The 21,720-nt window shown below is 31.4% G+C and overlaps 1 protein-coding gene and 1 long non-coding RNA gene across 2 annotated transcripts; both read right to left on the reverse strand.

Annotated features, from left to right (window-relative positions):
• Window positions 1–1,639: 1,639 nt before the first annotated feature.
• On the reverse strand, window positions 1,640–6,404 carry LOC100786854 (E3 ubiquitin-protein ligase SIS3). Its single transcript, XM_041014917.1, has 10 exons — window positions 6,005–6,404; window positions 5,868–5,906; window positions 5,639–5,705; window positions 5,437–5,510; window positions 4,610–4,748; window positions 4,433–4,525; window positions 4,158–4,223; window positions 2,970–3,086; window positions 2,530–2,643; window positions 1,640–2,287 (listed from the first exon to the last, which is right to left on the reverse strand). The coding sequence occupies exons 1-10, from the start codon at window positions 6,031–6,033 to the stop codon at window positions 1,889–1,891; spliced, it is 1,137 nt and encodes a 378-aa protein (XP_040870851.1). The 5' UTR covers window positions 6,034–6,404; the 3' UTR covers window positions 1,640–1,888.
• A 682-nt stretch (window positions 6,405–7,086) lies between these two features.
• LOC113001456 (uncharacterized) lies at window positions 7,087–10,098 on the reverse strand. The gene is made up of 3 exons (XR_003266826.2): window positions 9,309–10,098; window positions 7,680–9,172; window positions 7,087–7,583 (listed from the first exon to the last, which is right to left on the reverse strand). It is a non-coding gene; the product is annotated as an uncharacterized lncRNA (long non-coding RNA).
• Between the last annotated feature and the right edge of the window lie 11,622 nt (window positions 10,099–21,720).

Genomic DNA, 21,720 nt, shown 5'->3' on the forward strand with positions numbered 1-21,720 from the left:
AATTAAAGCTATGGCAACTAGAGACCGACAACACTCCTTCAATCACACTTTGGGAGAAGGTAACCTGTGCACATTCTTGGATTTAGTGAGATTCTCGCCCTTATAATTGCCAACGCATTAAGTGTTTCTTATGTTCATAGTTAGTCTTGTTGTCTCTGTTATTTTCTTTCCGAATGATTAAAAAAAAAAAAAAACTAGTTTGTTTTAGTAAAAACAAATTAAAGTTTGGTATACCAAACATGTGTAAGTGCAATAAAAATTCAATCATGATTGAAGAGTGTTAACAAAACACTCCTCCTTATACGAATTAAAATTGATATATATATATATATATATATATATATATATATATATATATATATATATATAGATACGCTAAATAAGGAGGAAAAAAATACATACTTTTTAATTAGCTTCAACCAATAATAAAAAAAGTTTAAAATTTAAGAGGACAGTACTAGCATTTCTCATTATAATTTATTCACGATTCATATTTTTCACCTATCTTATCCTTCATTGATTTTTGTTTTATCATGTTTACTTCCTCTAACTCCCTTCCTTCACCCTCAAGTGTGTCAATAATTTCCAATAAGAATAAGAATTCTATCTGTATCCATCCGGTCCTCTTTACACATATTTAACTTTTTCGCACTAGACCGCTTAAGATGAAGAAACATTGTACCATTCAATTCTTATTGGATCAACTTATTCAAAGTTCATTGATTTAGATGTCAAACGATCCAACTCAAATCCAATGTTATTATATAAGTCATATTAGACTTAAAAGACAGAAATTTATCCTTTAACACTTAAATACTTTTGGGTTAGGTCTTCGAGTTACGATCTAGCGAAAGATACACTATTCATGTATACGTACTGACTAGTGACTACTGAATCTATTAACTTCGCAGTTGTTTATCTAATCTTACTCTCAATACTCAGTAGGTGTCCTTGCCCGTCACTGTCTGAAAATATTTAACCAGCCACTGCGCAGTGTTTTTCCGCCACGTAATCCAATGAGCACAAATCGAAGTTCCATGTGGAGTGTTTATAACCCTTAAAACCACAAGTGGAATAATAATTCCAAAAGTTGTAGACACCGAGTTGCCGGGGGGCTATGAAAGAGCCAGCCCAAATGTCAAAAGTAAAAAAAATAAATATATATTTAGAGTCACAATCACAAACTCGCGAAGTAGAAACTGATTGTGTTTTCTCGTAAATCTATGGGTGTCACCTTAGCTCCAAAGTCCCTAGCAATAAAACTTTATGGATGCCAGATTTGATTTAACTAAGAATCCCACAGCTCAGAAGGTAAAATTCCTTCCTACAGTCAGCACTAGGGCTTTTGGGAGGGTGGAAAGAGAGCTATCCGATCCCTGATGTGAAAACATCGTACAACAGAAGTTTTTAACAAGCATAAACATAAAGCAAAATATGACACTATAGTGCAGTACCAGAAGAGAAAAACAAATGTCTACTTTTATTTCGATATACTGAAACTTTGGGTTTTAACCGTGTCAAAATGGTGTCGTGTGATTCATGTAATCGACCTCGTCTAATGGGATGAAGCTTTGTTGTTGTATCAAGTTATCAAACCCACCTTTCAAGACATGAAAAACACCCCAAGTAAAAACAAGGGTAGGAAAAAATATTCAATATAATATTCTTAGCGAAGTAAAAAAAAGGTATATTTTCACCCTTCAAGTCTTTATTTCTACAAGATCCCTCAGAAAAAAAGGAAGCTGATCCATTTCTTTATGAATCAGTCCAGAAATTTTCATGTTAGAAAGTACATCATATATAAAGCTTCAGGCAATGGCTGGATACTGATATGTAACCTGCAACTTCTCACGAATGGGTTAGGAATATAACAGAGTTGAGAAGCAATCTAATTTTGGGAAGAGGAAAGACCAACAGGCATGTGTTCACCAGAAGTGGCCTGATCTCTAGTTGACATATTTTGAGTCACAACAGGTACAACACCATTTTCAGCATTTTCCAAAGCATTGTCTGTCTCACCAGCTGGCCCTGCAAAGTCAACACAAACTGGGTGGAGAGGCCCCTGTAATCTCAGAAGGTAACTCTGACTAGAAGTTTGTCCTGTCATATCTCTGCTTGTCACAGCAGTGGCAGAAGACTGTTCAGACTCAGAACGGATATTGGACAGAGCACTGAGATCAAGATTAGGAAATACTGAGCAACGGCACCGAGGACAATTCACATTAAGCCGAAGCCACTCATCAATGCATTCAACATGAAAATTGTGAGCACAGGGCAGGCCACGGACCTGCACCACATTAAGTTAAAAAACTAATTTTCAATTGCTCTTGATGGTATATATTGCATCACAATTTCATTAAGAATATAGAGCATGTGTAATTCGCTAGAGATAGCCAGAACTTAAAGATGAGAATCCTCAAAATTGATTAAAAGCAACGTGACGGATGGAATATATAGTATGTATATTAATATTTTTTTCCTATTGCTCAATAAAGCCACATAGGTACCCAAATGGAACAAAAAGTATACCTGATTTCCTACATGGAATTCTTCTAAGCAGATGAGGCATTCACTGCAATTAGTAGGAACAGCAGTTAACCTGAACGATGGGAGTTCCTGAATTAAAGCTTCAACTGCTTCTCTCTGCTCAGAAAGCAAACCTAGTTATCAGCAGTCAAACTGGTAATAAATATACAAAAAGTATATGTACCAGAAATATGTAGACATAAAAGGATATTCAAATAAGAGATATCATATAAACATATTGTCCAAATAATCCTACCAACACATTTTTCAAAAACAAAAGGTAATGGTATGAATAATTCATCAGACAAACCAAGCAACAGATTTCATTAACTACTGCATGAGATAATAAAGATCATTCAGCTTGGCACAGAATAGCATTAATTGCTGCTTTACATGATTTTCAACATGTGATCAAGACATCAAGAAATATAAGATCATATAACCTGGGCTGGAGTTAGGTAAAGTCCAGGATGATATGCAGCATCTTGGGCCATACTCCTTGTTTCTTGACCTGCAGCTTCAAATGCCCAATCAGGTACTCGGATCATTTCAACTAGAACCTAACAAAAAACAACAGCAATTGTTATCAATAGCAAACAATAGGGGGGGGGGGGGGGGGGGGGGGTGTTTGGCTTATTTTTATTTTCAGTTTGCTGTTTTCGCTAATCCCTTCTCAAAATTTTGACAATAGGAAAAAATATGAAAAAAGGTAACATTGTAGTAATTATAATGATAACATATCAAGTTATCAACTGAAAATAAAAACATGAAAAGAAAAAAAAAAAAAAAAACCTCTTAGATTGCTAAGGATAAACATGAACCCTGTATATGTAACATCTTTAAAATGAAGAAACACCATTAGAAAAATGGTATTCCCTCAAACCTCAAGAAAGAACATGGTAGCAGCACCATACAGTCTACATAGCTTGAAGGTAATCCCACAAAATTTGTAGAGGATATTGAGTTTACATGAGATAATGACATTTGTAATAAAAGTTTATGCACCTCGTTAGTTTATAACTTTGTTACAACATATCAAGTTGCTGTGCCTCAGCAACATAGAGTGCATTATAACAGATCTAAGGACAGCCAAGCATAAATCTGACAGCGAAAGAAAGCAGAATTCACTAGGCAATAGGCATCTAGAATCAATAAACAGCAACAAATTCTATTAAGTATATTATATGGAAAATAAACATAAAACAAATGAATCTAAAATGTTAGTAAGAAGTCTTCGAAGGGAAGGGACAGCTTCTGATATTCATCATTGCCAGAATAATTAAGTTCATAAGAACAAAGTTACTCCATGATTCCAAAATCAACAAAAGAAAAAACTAAATGGGATTAAAGCATCATAGACTCATCATAGCACCAGTTATTTTGAACATTAACAAATATTACAGAACTCAACTGCAGATTCAAGAAATACAAAACAATAAAATCCTTTATTGTCCTTTCCTTTTCATATGGACAAAAGAGGAAGGGAAATACTTTTCATGCCATTCAGGATATCACTTAGAAATACCCCTTGTATGATGCTAAACATGGGGAATGATGCCATGAAAAGATGGAGTTTTCATGTGTTATTAACTAACACTCCAACATAAAAACACAGTAACGATAGAACTTACCCCAAATGCGGATACAGGGATACCCTCTTGAGCACCTAACATGCGTGCTTGTCTTCGTTTTAACCACTGCAAATAATTAAACATACCAAAAAGAAAACAGAACAGAAGTAGAGATAAGAAACAATGAAGGAGAATATTTTTCTGCAGACATGTGCAGTTGATAGGTAATTCATAAACAAGAAAAGCACCACATGCAGAAAAGAAAAAGTTTGTGTAGTGGAAAATGAAAACAAGTCATAGAAACATCCAATGGATAACAACAGAGCACCACTAACCTTCCGCATTGCCAAGCAAGCAATACAGAGGAGTCCACAGTAGCTAAAAAGTAACCAGATAAGGAAGCCCCATTTCTGGCCCCCTCCAGGCAACTGTACATAATTTTTGGAATAAGCATCATAAACTTGTTTACAAAGTCAAAAGTACCATTGAGGATTGCAACAAGTAAAACATACGCAGATTTTAGTGTTGCTGAACCACAGGGTACCAATTATTGTCCAAGCCCAAAGAAATGGATAGAGAAGCAATGCAAGAATTGAAAGTACAACTACTCTTCCACAGAAGCGAGCATATCTCTGCGGCCACCCAAAATCTCTAGAAACATTGAAAAATAGTGGAAAATAAAAACAACTGAATCAGTAATGAGATTTGAAAAATAACTAAAGCACCAGAAGAAGCATTTCGTGAAGTTTTATTTAATGAAATCAAAGAAGTCAGTTGAGACATGAATGATCTTGAACTTGAGTGTTGACACTTGGCAGTCAAGTAAATTTAAGAGAAATGGACTTTGGAAACTACATCGTATTTCAGAATTTTACACATGAACAACAAGTATTCACAAAATCTCAGATGAGAGGACTATATTTTCAAGAAATTCTCCTGTCCTCTTCCACGGTACAGTTATAAGTTTTAACCTAAGCCATTCCATAAGTGCTGTGCTGCCCAATGTAATTCACGCAAATGACTATACTGCCTCTACAACCTTTCACTAGTGTAATAAGTGCTATACAATATCCATATTAAACACAGCTACAACAGTATCATGTAGATTTATCACACCAACAATTTATAAGCTGATGCCACATTATTATGGCGTGTATAAGAATCTTCTTAGTTACAACAAAAAAAATACTGAAACACGATGAGTCTTATATCATCGGTTCATCACATTCTAATTTCACCTGGGCTTCCTATATTAACTCTCCCATCTCAATTCAACTTAGAAGCATTCCAAGAAAACAATAACAACCTTAAAAGTTAGTAAAAGATTGGAAGGTCTTACAAACCCATTCCCGAAGCAAGCCCGTTATCAACAAACATCAAAAGCCGGAAAGTGAAAACAGCAGCGTAGTCAACCTGAACATAGAAATAAATAAATAAATAATAATAATAATAAGCAGAATTTGTGAGTCAAACTTTACATATCTTATCAAGAAAAGAAAAATGGCAACCTAAACAATAAAAAATAAAAATAAATTACCCACCACAGTCCATATGTGCAAAGGGTGAGTACAAGATTGATACCGCTTCCAATTAATTGCCACAATAGCTCTGTAAGTCAAAATGGTCAAAGAAAACACACTCACCAATGAGTAACAGAAATTTTATTTATTTAATTAATTATTTTTCTCGCGGAAATTGAGAATGTAAAAGAATCAATTAATCTAAGGAAAACTAGGAGAATCCAATGGAAGGTGAAATTTCGAATGATACATGCTGGTGGCGAGCATGGACAAGAAAAAGCCATCGAACCTGCGAGCAGCGTGATTTGCAAGTTGCATGTCAAATTGGGATAAAATTAGATGCTTGAAAAAACAATGAAGGAAGAAAGATTGGGATTTGACACAAACCATTTGAAATTGACGCCTCTGATGGCCATAGTGGTGGAGGGGAAACCCTAGAACGAAAGGGTGTCGTATCCAGCGATCGCGGTTATGTGACAGTGGCCAATGCATGAGTGATGCGATTGTGACAGGGCGAAATTGGAGTGGGGTGTTTCATGAAGCGAGTTGGTGTTATTGTAATTGAACATCGAAGAAGAAGCACAGAGAAGGTGTGCAACTGAACTGTGCTCACTGTTTTCTTGGTTGATTGTTCATGAGAGATGGGATTGGATTTCTACGATTTTATTGGGTAATGAAAGGAAAGAGGGAATAAGAGATTCCACGGGAGATGAATCAAAAGAAATTAGAATATACTATTTGAATAATGTAAGAGATAAAAGGAAATAGAAAAATTACGACGCCACCAAGCACGGGAGATTTTGTTAACCGGTTTTCCAGTAAAATATACCTATGATCTAGAAGAAAATAAATTACAACATAAAATAATTAATGTAATAAATAGAGATAAAAATTGTGAGAGTTTCACTGGTAAAGACACATTCAAATCAGCAGTGATAAGAGTTTATAAATAATTGATAATAATAAATGTCATTAAATTAAACATAATAATTTCATTAAACATAAGTGAAGATATATTTTTAGTTTAATTAATAAGTTGATTTGTTAGTTGTTCAAATTTAATAAGTGAATTTTTTATTTCCTAAAATTTATATTTTAATTCTTAAAAAGTGTTTGTGATAACTAAAATGTAAATGTCAGTATTAAAAAATTTACGTATTAATTTCATACATTAAAAAATTTATTTATTAACTATAAAGATTAAAAGGGATAAATTTAAAAATTATATGAACTAAATGAATAATTAGACCATATTTTTTTTCTTCACCCTTCAATTCATTAGGTAAAATAAATTTTGACTAATTTAAAATTCTAATGAACAATAAGATTTGATTAAGAATTATTTTTGCAGAAATTCAACTCGAATATTATCCCAACATTCAACTTTAAGTATAAATATTAATATGAAGTATGATAGGATATACTTTACAAAATAAGTATGACAAAGTATTCATTCACTCTATAATTTTTTTTATGTGTAAAAGGTGCAATCTTTATTAACTAGAGATGGCTCACAAGAGCGCTTACATCATATTGCACAAAGGCCAGAACCTGGTGAGAGACTTCCTCTAACCAATAGTTCTCATGAAAATCAAAAGCAAGTCTAGATAATTGATCAACAACAGAATTACATGATCTCTTGGTAAAAACTAAAGGTACATTTCTGCCTCTATGAGACATGCCTTCAACATCACAAAATATCCTATGGGTAGGATCTTTCACTATCCTTCTCCTCGTTCCATTTGGTTACCAGCAATTGACAATAAGATTATAAAACATGCTCTCTATAATTAGATGTTGATTGGTCTTAAAATATTTGAAGGGATTATCTTAAGCAATTACTGGTTCTAAATACTTAACCACTATTTATGTTCTTACCAATTTCACTTGTTAACCAATCCAATCTTCTCATTGGTTTGGGGTTGATGTGATCTCCGATCTCCTTCTTCTATATGTGGTGGGGTATCTGCAAAAAAGGATTTCAACGATCAAGTCAGTTAGGTCTGAGTTGTTTATCTTTTTTGGGATGAGTTGATACATACCTTTCTTCTTTGGTTCTTACCATATGTATTGAGCGAGAGAGAGGTTACCTCTTCCTCTCAACCGTTCCTTGCTAGATGATCTTTTCTCTCATTGTGGAGATCGTGACTAGATGTGTATGAACGTGGGACACCTATCTAGATGGAGGATGTTTGTCCGAATATATATTGAGCTCTTGTCTGACCTATGTTGTTCAGTATATACCGAGATTCCTGACCGTACAGTACACAAGTTTCTCAAGTTTCGAGTTTAATAGGAACGGGAGAGATTAGAACATTTTCTCCTGAGCTCGTGGTTGTATGGTACAACTTTTTTTAATTCATCATAATAAAGCTATGATCTTACATGATAAACACGTAGTGTATCCGCTGCAAGAGTATGGGGTAACTGAGTAGGACTTAATCCATAAAAAAAGGCATATCAGAAGCACCCAATTTAGCTAGAAGATTCTTGCAACCATTGCCTTCACAGAGCGAGTGCTAGAAACTAAGATTCCAATTATAGTTGGAAAAATGTTAATTGCGCTTGTTGATGGCAACATAAGGATGCTTGTTGTTGACTTTTAAAAGGATTCAGGCTATGGCTATGGTGGATCACCTTTTAAGTCGTCTATTATGAATCACTTTTAATAACTGTTACATTCATCACAGATTTTTGGTGTCCCCTTTTTTTCCCCTGCTTCTCCTTACTCATCTTTGTTGTCGTCGAGATCCACAACACGCAATGATTCTAGAGTTGGAAGTAAATCTACGAAATTATGAAATTAAAGGAAGAAATAGGAACCTTGATGATTCTGCGTAGGTAATAGAGTATGTGTTAGCCTTGTTATTGCTAGTGTTAGTCATGGCTTTTATAATCACAGTTGTAACCCAAGTGGCAAAGTTAGTTACTCTCACACTATGTATAAATACCAAGAATGTAACAGAATTGAACAATTGGAAAAACATTTATACCAGAATCAAATGAGTTTTCTCTCAATTCTCTGTTCTATTATGGCATCATTTGCTGAGTCGATCCTAGGGTTCTTTCCTTTCATTGCATTTCTGTAACTTCTCTGCGTTTTCCTTCATTCTCTGAAGCTTTGGCAATGGCGTCACTGTCGCTGAGCCAAATTGCGTCTTTGATTAACAATGATTCCAACGTTGATTTACATAATTCAGCGATTTTCACCAAAGTTTTGAAGCTTTCAATTAAGCTTGATGACAAAAATTCCTTCTGTGGAATCCACAGGTTAGCAGAATCGTTGCAATGCACAAATTGCATCGTGTATTTGTCAATCCCACAATTCCTTCAAAGTACGATTTAGATCTAGATCGTCAACTGGATCACATGTCTGCTACATATGAGAAGTGATTCATTCAAGATCAGTCTATCTTCACGTGGCTTCTGTCTACTCTTTCTGAGTCGGTGCTGTCGAGAGTGTTGAATTGTCACCATGCGCATGAGATTTGGGACAAAATCCACACCCATTACTATGCCACACTTAAGGCTAAGGTGCGGCAACTCAGATCCGAACTGAAAACCACAAAGAAAGGTAATCGTTCAATTGCTAAGTACACACTCTGAATTCATGCTTTAGCTGATTCCTTGATTGCTATAAGAGAGACAATATCTGATCAAGAATTGCTTGATGTTGTGATCGATGGATTACCTGAGGAGTACAATACCTTTGTGATGATGATGCATGCTAGGCCTGATAAGTTTTTATAAGTTATAGTAGCATGTGGTCGATGGTTGTTATAGTAGCATGTTTCTATAAGTTTTTATGTAGTGATCAGAGCCACTCTTGACTGCAATCTTCCAAGTTGTTTGTTAATATTCAATGGTTTCCATTAACCTCTCTAGAGAAAGGAAAGTTTGCAAGAACTATGCACAGAGATGAGGATTCCGGTGAAGTTGGGGAGAAAAGGAAGAAATTGATTTAAAAAAAAAAAAAAAAGCATCGCCGCCTTCGCCGCGCCAAAGATTGCCTACAACAACATACGAAAAAAAGGGACTGCACAGGGAGGTGAGAAGGGATCTAGTGTGTAAAATGCATGTATATATAAGCCTAAAATGAATCTAATGGTTATTATTAAACGTGATCCATGATAGATTGGGTGTTGCTAGGTGTACCAGTATTATTGCTTGTGCATCCAGCAATTTTTAATAATTCTAGAAATACCCCTCTATATTCTTCTTCATTTATTAAGTTTTGTTTACTGTTTCTGCCACTTACATTTCATGTGCTTGGCTTTCTTCTTTGGTTTCTCCTTTGGTGTTGGTTTTTCCCGTTGAGAGAGGTGTCGCTTCGGTCGAGGTGAAAGTGTTACGGGTCAGTAGTGATTGTTACGGTGGTTGGTTCGATTGCGACGTCATCAGATGTACACCAATTGTAATTTTGATTTTCGTTCCATATGGATTAAGTGATTCGTAAGTTTTAATTTAATTTACGGATTACATGATCCATATATTTTATACAGATTATGTAATCCGTAAGCTAAATTAAAACTTACAGATCACTTAATCCGTATGGTTTATACAAATCACATGATCTGTATAAACCATACAAATTAAGTGATCCGTATGGTCTATTCGGATTTTTAAATTTTTAAAACTTGTTCAAATTTTTAATTTGTTTAAATTATAAATATGTTAGTATTTAATTTTTTAAATAAAAATTATTTATTTATATGTGTATTTGAAATAATTTGTATGCTTTTATTTATATAGGGTTATTGGTTTTTTTATATATATGGTTATGAATTCTAGTGTTTATAAAATGGTATGCAATAAAAAAATTATATAGAGTTTTGTGTGATAATATATGTATGGTGCGATTAGGTGTTGTTTGTTTGTGATATGAAAAAATTTGAATCTGTTGTTAAGATGGACGAAGATTAATGGATGTATGACAGTATAATGTCTGAAGAAGTTGATATGAATGATGAAAATGAACACGAAACTGATGTGAATGAAGAACAACATGTTGATTGTTCGGATGCATTCAATATTTCTCAGGTAATAATGTAATTTATTGTTATTAAATTGATAAAATGAATGTCCATTTAAAGACTAAAATTGTGTGACTTGCGTTGTAGGTGTTTGTTACCCGAGATGATGTTTATGAGAGAAAAGACTTCATTTGTGTTAATTGGTTGTAAAAGGAGTAATCACTATAGGTGTAGGAAGAAAGACTTTGTTAGAAGAGATAGTGACTATAGTCTAATGGATCTAGTGTGTAAAATGCATGTATCAGTATAAGCCTGAAATAAATCTAATGGTTATTATTAAACGTGATCCATAATAGATTACCTAAAAAGTGATCCACAGTAGTCACAACCAAGGATTTAAGTTGACTACAACGAAATCAAACTCACAAATGACTTTTCCAAAGCCCAAATTCCAACACATTTTTTTAGCAATTATTTAGTGTCCCCAAATATTTAGGGAGGGTTTGCCTTATTAGTTTCAAAGGTTGTTTTAGGTCATTCCTTTCTAAAACAATTGTTATTTATTTATCAATTATTTTCTCAATTCTTCATGTGAATTTGAAGCTATTAACAACTGAAATTTGAAATTTCGAATGCAATAGGCTTGAGACCTAATCCATGGACGAAGGCAGTAATTAATATGTTTAGGCCGAAGATTATGAGCTGGAATGATCAACTGAGTTGAGCTCTTAGTTAAAGTAACTAGCAAAAAGTGCACCAGGTTACTAGGGTGTGCTAGTTAAGATGTGGGATCTTAGAGATCAATCGAAGGTAGAGAGAATTTTGGTGATATTCTCTTATTTTGATTAGCATTTTGGACAAACGGTTGATAAGTAAAGAAAGAGAAGATCATGCCCCCTATAAATTAATAAGCAACTAAGTTTGTTATCATCTATCATTATACAAACAAGGCCCGGAGTGGCCACGTTTCGCGATCTCATTCACCCATTTCCCGCTCAAAAATGTCACATCATGCTACAGTGAAGGTAAAAAATGTTGCGTTTTCCATTTGTCCTCTTTTTTTACATTTTTTTATTTTACAAACACACATTCTCTCTCCACCGTTTCCATTCTCATTCTCTTTCTTTTTTTTCCTACCCGTTCTTTATTCTCTCTCCACCTTTCCCATTCTCATTCTCTCTCTCATTTTCTTTCTTTTTTTTCCTATCCGTTCTTCATTCTCTCTTATTCCACTGTAATCCAAGATAATGCTTTGGTGCTGTTGTTCTCCAAATGCTGGACGGGAATGAGGGAATCCATCATTCTCCTATTGTTTTGGTCGGAAAATCAAAAGGTTGTTGCTTGGTTTGCCCGTTGGTTTCTCCCACTGAGGAAAACCCAAAGGCTCAAGGTTTTTTCCTGGGTTTGACAATTCTTTGGTTGGTTGGACCGAAAAATGATTTATGGGTTCTTTTGTCTCCTATCCTTCTGTGTTTTATTTTTTCATTTGGTTGTTTTGGCTGAAAAATCCAAAGGTTGATGCTTGGTTCTTTTCTCTCCCATGAGGAAAACCCAAAGGCTGAAGCTTTTTTGCTTGGTTTGGTAGTTGTTTACTATGGTTGGCCGAAAAATTGTTTTTTATGGGTTCTTTTCAAAACTATTCTTTTGCGTTTTCGTTTTCCGTTTGCTTGGTTTGGCCAAAAAACCCAAAAGGTCTTGCTTGGTTGTTTTCTCTTTTGAGAGGAAAACCCAAAGGCCGAAGCTTTTTGGCTTGGTTTGGCAGTTCTTTGCTTGGGTTGGCCGAAAAATGATTTTTGGGTTCTTTTCAAGACTATCCTTCTGCGTTTTGGTTTTTCATATGCTTGGTTCTTTCTCCATTGATTTCTGGGTTCTTTTCCAAACTATTCTTTTGCGTTTTTTTTTTTCATTTGCTTGGTTTGGCCGAAAAACCCAAAGGCTCTTGCTTGGTTGTTTTCTCTTCTGAGAGGAAAACCCAAAGGCCAAAGCTTTTTGGCTTGGTTTGGCAGTTCTTTGCTTGGGTTGACCGAAAAATGATTTATGGGTTCTTTTCTCTCCTATCCTTCTGCGTTTTCTTTTTTCATTTGGTTGTTTTGGCCGAAAAACCTAAAGGTTGTTGCTTGGTTTGCCCGTTGTTTTCTCTCACGTGATTTCTTGGTTTGACAATTATTTGACAGTCCAAAAATTTGTATTTTTATGTGTTCCTCGGGCTTATTTGACTGTGGCTGACTATTATTATTCTTCTGCAACACAAAAGCTTCAATTTTTTTGCATCTTCTGTCTTTCTTTTGTGTTATGATGACTTTTCGCAGGACAAAAGGTTAAATGTTTTTGTGTTCCTGAGCCTTCCCCGACGTAAAGTTGTCACCGAGAGCAACAAAGAAGACAACAAATAGTGTCCGGCATTTAGAGGATAGGTTTGTGATGTATTTCATTTCTCCTTTTGATTTATGGGTTCTATTGGTACAAAAGATTGAATTTTTTTTGTGTTCCTTAATCTTTTTGTGTTCCTCGGGCTTATTTTACCATGGCTGACTATTGTTCTTCCTTTGCAACACAAAAGCTTTAATTTTTTTGCATCTTCTGCCTTTGTTTTGTGTTATGATGATTTTTTACAGGATAAAAGGTTAAATTTTTTTGTGTTCCTGAGTCTTCCCCGACATAAAGTTGTCACTGCAAGCAACAAAGAAGACAACAAATAGTGTTCGGCATTTGGAGGACAAGTTTGTGATGTATTTCATTTCTCCTTTTGATTTTTGGGTTTTGTTGGTACAAAAGATTGAATTTTTTTTGTGTTCCTCAGTCTTTTTTGTGTTCCTCAAGCTTATTTGACCGTGGCTGACTATTGTTTTTCCTTTGCAACACAAAAGCTTCAATTTTTTTGCGTCTTCTGCCTTTGTTTTGGGTTATGATGACTTTTCGCAGGGATAAAGGATTAATTTTTTTGTGTTCCTGAGATTTCTCCAACGTAAAGTTCTCACCGAGAGCAACAAAAAAGACAACAAATAGTGTCCGACATTTGGAGGACAAGTTTGTGATGTATTTTATTTCTCCTTTTGATTTCTGGGTTCTGTCGGTACAAAAGATTGAATTTTTTTGTATTCCTCAGTCTTATTTAACAGTGGTTGAGTATTCTACTTCCTTTGCAAGACAAAAGCCATAGATCATAGTATGTTGGATAGATTACAGGTTCGTTTTTTCTCCTCGTCTTCTTCTGTGTTTTCTTTTTACCTCTTATTGCATTTGTATGCGTTTTTTAGTGGTTATGAAAATAGTGATAAATTTACATCTAAAGATGAACTGCGATCATGTATCTCTGTTGCTTGGATTTGTCACTACGATTTTTTATTTTTGGGTTTTGTATTTTTTTTTATTTGTTTGTTCTCGCAGTACTAAAGATGAAATTTTTTGTTGTTCCTCCTGCTTGGTCAGATTCAAATTTTTTGCCTAGATTTATTATATTATACTTCAATTGTTATTATTAATTTATTCATCATCTTTAACTTTTCTATATATTGACAACACTTTTGCTATTTTCTTTTTCTTTGTGTTGGATTGCAGTTGAATTTCTCAGAAACGGACGCCATTCATTGGTATCAAATGAACATAGTTGGATTGTCGTTGTTCTGCCTTAATGGCACAATGTGGAAAAATATGGATCTTTGTGTTGCATTCGCTACCTATTTTTATCTTTTTTGTGTTCCATGTTCGGGTTCCTTTCTTTACCGTGTTCATCTATGTATTACTTGCAAAAAATAACGTTTATTACTATGATTAACTTTGAGGTTCACGAGTGATCTTCAATCTTCTCCAATTTTGTTCTTATCATGGTAACGTATCAACGCGTACAAAATCTCTGTTGTAGATATTATTGACATTTGTGCTTATACAGGTTAAAAATAAAAACAATTTACTTTTAATGCTCCTACGTTTTGTTTCCTTCAATTTCGCACTATTTTATGTCTTCCACGTTTTTGCTGCTTCAATGTCAATCAACATTTATTATTTTTGTCAATGTCAATCAGCATTTATTATTTCCAATGAATTAATATTTCCAAAAAAAAAAGCGCCGTTGTAGTTACTTTTGAACATTCAATCTCATTTTGAATTCAAATGTGTGACTGTTAGAGTGAAAGCCTTACATCTAATAACAATAATAAAAACAATTTTTTTTAATTAATAATAATAATTTATAATAATATATTATTATAATAATAAAAATAATTAGACTAATATTGTCAATTCATGATTGGAGACAAAAACAAAGCCTTCTAGACCGTGGTTCAACATTTATAATTAATGATAATAATTTATAATAACAATCATATATAATAATTTATTATTGTAATAATAAAAATGGGTTATATTATTTTAGATACAATTGTAGATTAATACAATTTTATAACCATTCGATATTAATACGGTTATATTATCTCACTTACGAGTACTTGATATGTTTCCAGATTTATTGAAATTAATTTGAATGAAAAGTTATACTAAAATAAAGTTAATTTAAATATATTGCAGTGTTTGATGTACGTAGATTTTAGTGGTTATGAAAATAGTGATAAATTTACATCTAAAGATGAAATGCAATCATGCATCCATCTTTTTTTTTAAAACAAATCTGTTTGAGTCAGTTAATTTAAATAAGTTTATAATGTTTGCAGTAAGCGAATTTTAATAATTATAAAAATACAGATAAATTTCCATGTAAAGATGAAGTGTAATCATATATCCTACAAATTCTATTTTTTTTCTTTCTAAATTATATGTATCTTTTATAGAAGAGAAAACTTTCCTTTTAAATATTAAATGTTACATATTTTATTGACGTTTAATTAATAAGCATATTTTATTCGTATTTTTGTTAATTTTCATTTCGAATTAATAGGTACTTAACAATCAATTTTAAATATTACAGTATCAATTTTAATATATTATTAAAACAGCTTCAATTTTGTATTTTTTTTTTGCCGTAATCATTGTTAATTTATTGATGTTTAATTAATAAGCATATTTTATTCTTATTTTTGTTAATTTTCATTTCAAATTAATAGATACTTAACAATCAATTTTAAATATTATGTTAGGATATAGAAATAATCATAATTTTCAAATTAATAACCATATTCTGTTAGGATATGAAAATAATCACAATTTAGTTGATGATTTATTCCTAATTAGTAGGTACTTAATAGTTAATTTTAAATATTACAGTATCAATTTTAACATATTATTAAAACAACTTCAATTTTTTATTTGTTTTTGCCTAATCATTGTCAATTTATTAACGTTTAATTAATAAGTATATTTTATTCATATTTTTATTAATTTTGATTTCAAATTAATAGATACTTAACAATCAAGCATATTTTTTTTTTTTTGAGAAAATTAGAGTGATGATGATCCCATTTTGATTGATGGAGAAATTTTTATGTTACTTTGTTTTAACAATTTAAAGTTGTAATTTAATAATTATGATTTCTAGGCAATGCATTTTATTGTTTACAATTTGCTAAAAAACATAAATTGAAAACACGTTTTTAAATATATACATCAATAAATAATTAATAAATATAATTTAATGTCAATCATCATTAAAATAAATCAAATTCATCAATGTCAATCAACATTTATTGCCAATAATGAGTATGTCTCTTTTTGATTCTCCATGACCATTCAAATTAATTGGAACGATTTCATTTGAAATACAATTAACAAGTCTACACTTTGACGCATGTTTCAAATTCATATTTTATTTAATGTATTTTTTCTGTCAATACTTAAACATTATTATTATCCAAATAAACTAAATTTTCAGTCATTCCATAATGAATTTTAACATTATTGATGAATATACAACAATATTTTCATAATAAAAGTCTAGCACGGGAAGTGAAAAAAATTATCATTGTGATACAGTGATCAGCAATAAATATGGATTATGCACAGTAAAAGTCTAGCGCTTAATATACTAAGTACATTATTAACTATTCATTATAGTTGTTCACCTCCCCAACTATTGAACAATATTTGAGGAATTTTAAGTTTTTCTACTCGGGTGTTGTACTATTTTGACATGCTTTCATTTTTGTTCATTATATATGTTTATGAAACTTCTCCATCATTGTATTTGTTCATGAATATGCTGAGATCTCCATTATTTTTATTTTTATTAATAGTAACTGTAAGTATTTTTAAACATTTTTCTTTGTGTGAAAATATTTATTATTTAATAAAATAAATATACATTACTAAGAATAATTTAATTGTGGTGGTACATATTATAAAGTAATATGTCATTAAGATTTATGATTTTTTCGCTTATGGTATATGTTATTACAAGATTTATTGACTTTCGTATTTTTTATGTTTATCTTTTTAATCTTTCAAATGCTTTTTTACATAGCCTCTAATAAAGAAAATAAATATTAACGATTACTGGAAGTGTAATAGCCTCACAATAAATATACAATCGTATTCATGATATTTCTTCTAGCACGAGAAGTGAAAAAGATTATCATTATACTGATCAGCAATAAATATGGATGACGCACCGAAACGATAAAAGGTTAGCGCTTAATATACTAAGTACATTATTAGAGTATATATATGGATTAATAGACTAAATGTTTGTTGAGGTACAAAAAATTATCATGGGAAGTGAAAAAGATGATCATTATATGACCAACAATAAATATGGATAACGCATGGAATAAACATTACTATTTTTCAGGTTGACGTCATGAGACCTCTCATACATTTTTTTTGTAATTGTTTGTTCGTGAATATATTATATGTCTGTCATAGTACTTTGAATTGTAATTCCATTAACTAGTCTTATCAGACAAAGTTCCATTTTTGTAATCTGAACCATATTACTAGACTATATGGTTATTTGTTATTTACTTAAATATAGAAGTTAATTTTTTTATATATTCTTAAATATTAGTAATATTTAACATTTAAAAAATCTCAAATATTACTATAAACGATTTCTTTATGTTGCAATATCACATAACCAAGACAACTATTAGATGTTTGTTATTATATCACCTCCACTAAAGTATATTGATTTTAAATGTCTACTTTTCAGGTGAATATTGATGTATATATTTATTTATCTCTCTTTATTGTGCAACCTCTCTTTCATTACTAGAACAACACCATCCAACAATCTACAATAGCATTGGGTTTGTTTGTATTCTTACTTTATGTTACTTTTTCTAAACATAGCTTAACATTATGATCATACAAATAAGCATCCTTATTAAACTTTGCTTATGTGTTGGTAATATTTAAATAGGAGTATGAGCTCGGGGGTCGGCACGGACAAAAGACTAGTTTGAAGTTCAAAAAAGATAGAACTTTAAAGCTTGGGAGTTTGCAAATCATACCTAGACTATAGGGGAAGTTATCAGCTACCACCACATGGAAGACCCCACCATGGCTTATCGAGCTAAGCATAATCAGTCAAATTTTGCCCTTCGTTAGCCTAATTTGATTAGCAAATATGGCCTAAAGTCATGTTTATATAGTTACGAGGCGCAAAACATGGCTAAGTTATAATTAAGAACAAATATGCCTTGTACTTAATTTTGAAAAACACAATCAACCAAATTCAAATCCAGATATCTTGCAATTTACCTTTACTAACAACTTTTTATCATAGCTTATTTATATCATTTATCTATTATTTTTTTCATATAATCTAAATTATTTTTCTACTACTACTTTTACATACACGAAGCACTTACTAAAGTAGGTTGGAAACCTATTACTAAGAGACAGATTTCCCCTCTCGGTACCAATTACTTGGCATGATTTTGGATTTGTGTTGGAGCAATTTAGTTGATCCATTCAACTAAGTTAAATTCACACGACAACAGAAGCAAAGCAGGAGACATTGTTGTTGCCTTGTTGGGAACTTGGGTTAATGGAGAGGTGGAAAAATAATTTGGGCTACTTTAAACTCCTTTAATAAAAGAGTGTTGCTAGATGCACCAATCATATTGTTTGTGCACTCAACAATAAATTGGTATTCCAAAAACACTCCTAGGTGTTTTCTTCTTCCTTTTACCTTTTTGTTTAATGTTTTTAACATTCATTCATTCATTGTGTAGGTTTTTTTCTTGATTTTTCATTAAAAAATAATCTATTTTTAATTAGAAAAACAATAACTATTTAAAAACAAAATTGAAAATAATATATTTATAATTAAAAAAATAACTATTTAAAAGCAAAAATCAAAATAATATTTTTATAAATAAAAAAATATATTAACTATTTAAAAACAAAAATCAAATTAATATATTTATAATTAAAAAAAACATTAACTATTTAAAAAAAATCAAATTAATATATTTATAATTAAAAAATAAAAACATTAACTATTTAAAAACATAAATCAAAATAATATATTTATAATTAAATAAAAAACAATAACGATTTAAATGCAAAAATCAAATTAATATATTTATAATTAAAAGAAAATTAAAACATACAGATTAGGTAATCCATATGAGTTATACGGATTAATCAATCCATATAACTCATATGGATTACTCAATCCATATAACTCATACGGATTACTCAATCTGTATGCATTATACGAATTTTAAACGCATACCAAAGACCAATGGCAACGTCAAACACTTGCCTCAATGGCGAAAATGGCATGATTGTGGTGGACACGGCCTAAACGGTGCCAATGGAAGTTGTGGACGGCAACAGCGTGGCGAAGAGCACACCAAGAAGGAAGATGAAGAAGTTAGCAACTTGTAATATCGTGAGGACTGAACTAGGGAGGGAGGCTGGTTTTTAAAATTTAAGTGAAGGACATTTTTGACACTTCACTTAAATTGTTGGGAGCACAAGTAATGGTGTTGGTTGCACCTACCAACACCCTTAATAAAATGTAGAACTTAAATTCTAAATTTTGATCCCAAATCAAATGAAAGTCAATAACCCAATTCAATGAAACATGTGTCATAATTAAACTTAGGTTAATCCAATTGGGTTTGGGTTGTCCAATCCTTTTTAAATTTTGTTCAAAGAGAATGAGACTAAGAGAAGTTTAGGAGACTAAAAATAATCATTAGTTCATTGTTTAAAACTTTCATTTGTTTGACTATATTTTGCATTTGTTTGACTATATTTTGATATAAAGTTATATTACATGGTTCCAAAGTATATTTTGTCTTTTTTTGCTATGTATATTTAAAATGTTAAATTTTTTTAAGAAACAGCTGTATTCAATTAGGATTTTAAAAAATCTTTTTAATGAAAAAAGTCTTATGGTATTTAATCAATTTTTTTTAAGGGATAACAAAATTTAGTGGTACTCAATTAAGATTTTTTATAGTTTTAAAAAATATATGATATTTAAAATCATATCAATTTCGATGAATTATCTTGTGATCGGATTTTGATGAATTTTGAGTTTTATCTCTAAATACCAAATCCGTCAAACAATATAGTCCGACATCCTTGAGACTTTTCATTTTTCATCCCAGACTTTTTTTTGTTCTCATTCTCTCTTTCTTGAAGGTGGTATAACATTGATAGAGTAATTTCTTTATTCCAATTCTACACGTTTTTTTCTTTCTGTTTTTAGCTTATAACAAATATTTCTATTTTTATTTTTCTGGGTTATTGCTGTTAGGTTAACTGTTGATATTATTATATGTGATTTGTTCAATGGCAATAAGTTTCGGATCTCTCTTTTACATGTAATTGGTATTAAATATCATTTCAATCGGAATACCTTGTACACATGAGTAATATATATATATATATATATATATATAATCGCGATTATATATAACTGTTGTTACATGAGTCAAAAATATATATAGTCGCCGTTAACATATAATCGTTGCTTCATGAGAAAAAAAATATAGTTTTGTCACTATAGGTTGTGCACTCTCTAGGTAGCTTATGCAAGGAACGTCAATAATGTATGCTCGGGTAATGAGATTTGAAATATGAACTATGTATAATTCACGGCTTGGGGTGTCATTAGTAGTTGGGATGTACTTAATAACAGGTTGTGCACTGTTACATGGTTGTATTCATGCAACCTCTTTTGGACATCTCTCACGCACCTCCTTGATTGAATGTTTATTTTTTATTTTTTAACAAATAATTGAATGTTTATTAATGATATTTTCTTTGTTTCTAAAAAAATGTTGAGAAAGTTAGTTGTATGTTAGAGAAAGTTAGTTGTGTGCCGTGGTGGCATATTCATAATTTTTTTAATGGAGACAAAATAGTACATGATATTTTTACTGAACAAAAAATATTCAAACTTTTACAAAATTCACAATTTCATAATAAAAAAAATCAAAATATCTAAGTTTTTATAAATTTAAAAGAATAAAATGGATAAAATCAGTACCAATTTGTTTTCTCCTTTGTTTTTTACATTCTTATATTTAAAAAATTATTTTATGGAAATAATATTTATTTTTTATGGGGAAAAATATTCAAGTAAAAAAATTTAGTTAAGGGGAACAATTACCCCATAATTATTAACGTGCATTTGTCCCAGGTTATGTGAATTACCATTTTTTGTTAGTTTTAGTAATTGATTTTCTTATTTTTCTGTTAATTTTCCTATTAGTTTGGTATAATCGCTAGTCAAAAAATAAAATGGAAGATTCATAACAATAAAATAACTAAATAAAAGGCAAAGAGAAAGAAAGCTATGACTCCTGAACCACGGATGATATCAATGAGTTGTTAATGGGTTGGTTAGTAGACAAAATGTAGAAAGAATTATATTTCTTCATCTGAATCCTAAAATTATAAGAGGACAAAAAAAATAATTTATCCACAAAATTCAAATTTAAAATCTTATTTAAAAAAATTAAATTTAATATCATTCAATCTTAATAATTTATTGATAAAATGTTTTAAGATAAATAGTCATTTTTGTCTCTGAATATGTAATTTGCTGACAAATGCGTTCTTGAAAGATAAAAATACAAAATTTAGTCTCCAAAAATATAACAAGTGTGACAAATATATCCGACAGTTAACTTTCATTCGTCACCGTTAATAAAATAGTCTAGGTGACACTAAGAGACAAATTTGTCATTGAAATGATTATTAACGAGGCCATATCGA

This window comes from Glycine max, chromosome 4, assembly GCF_000004515.6.
Source record: "Glycine max cultivar Williams 82 chromosome 4, Glycine_max_v4.0, whole genome shotgun sequence".
In the NCBI taxonomy this organism is placed as follows: Eukaryota; Viridiplantae; Streptophyta; class Magnoliopsida; order Fabales; family Fabaceae; genus Glycine; species Glycine max.

Coding starts and splice junctions, on each gene's coding strand:
- LOC100786854 (XM_041014917.1), bottom strand. CDS start 6,033: ATGGCCATCAGAGGCGTCAATTTCAAATG. Junction 4,526..4,609: donor TCAGCAACACTAAAATCTGC/GTATGTTTTACT, acceptor AATTATGTACAG/TTGCCTGGAGGGGGCCAGAA. Junction 2,644..2,969: donor TTTACCTAACTCCAGCCCAG/GTTATATGATCT, acceptor CTTTCTGAGCAG/AGAGAAGCAGTTGAAGCTTT.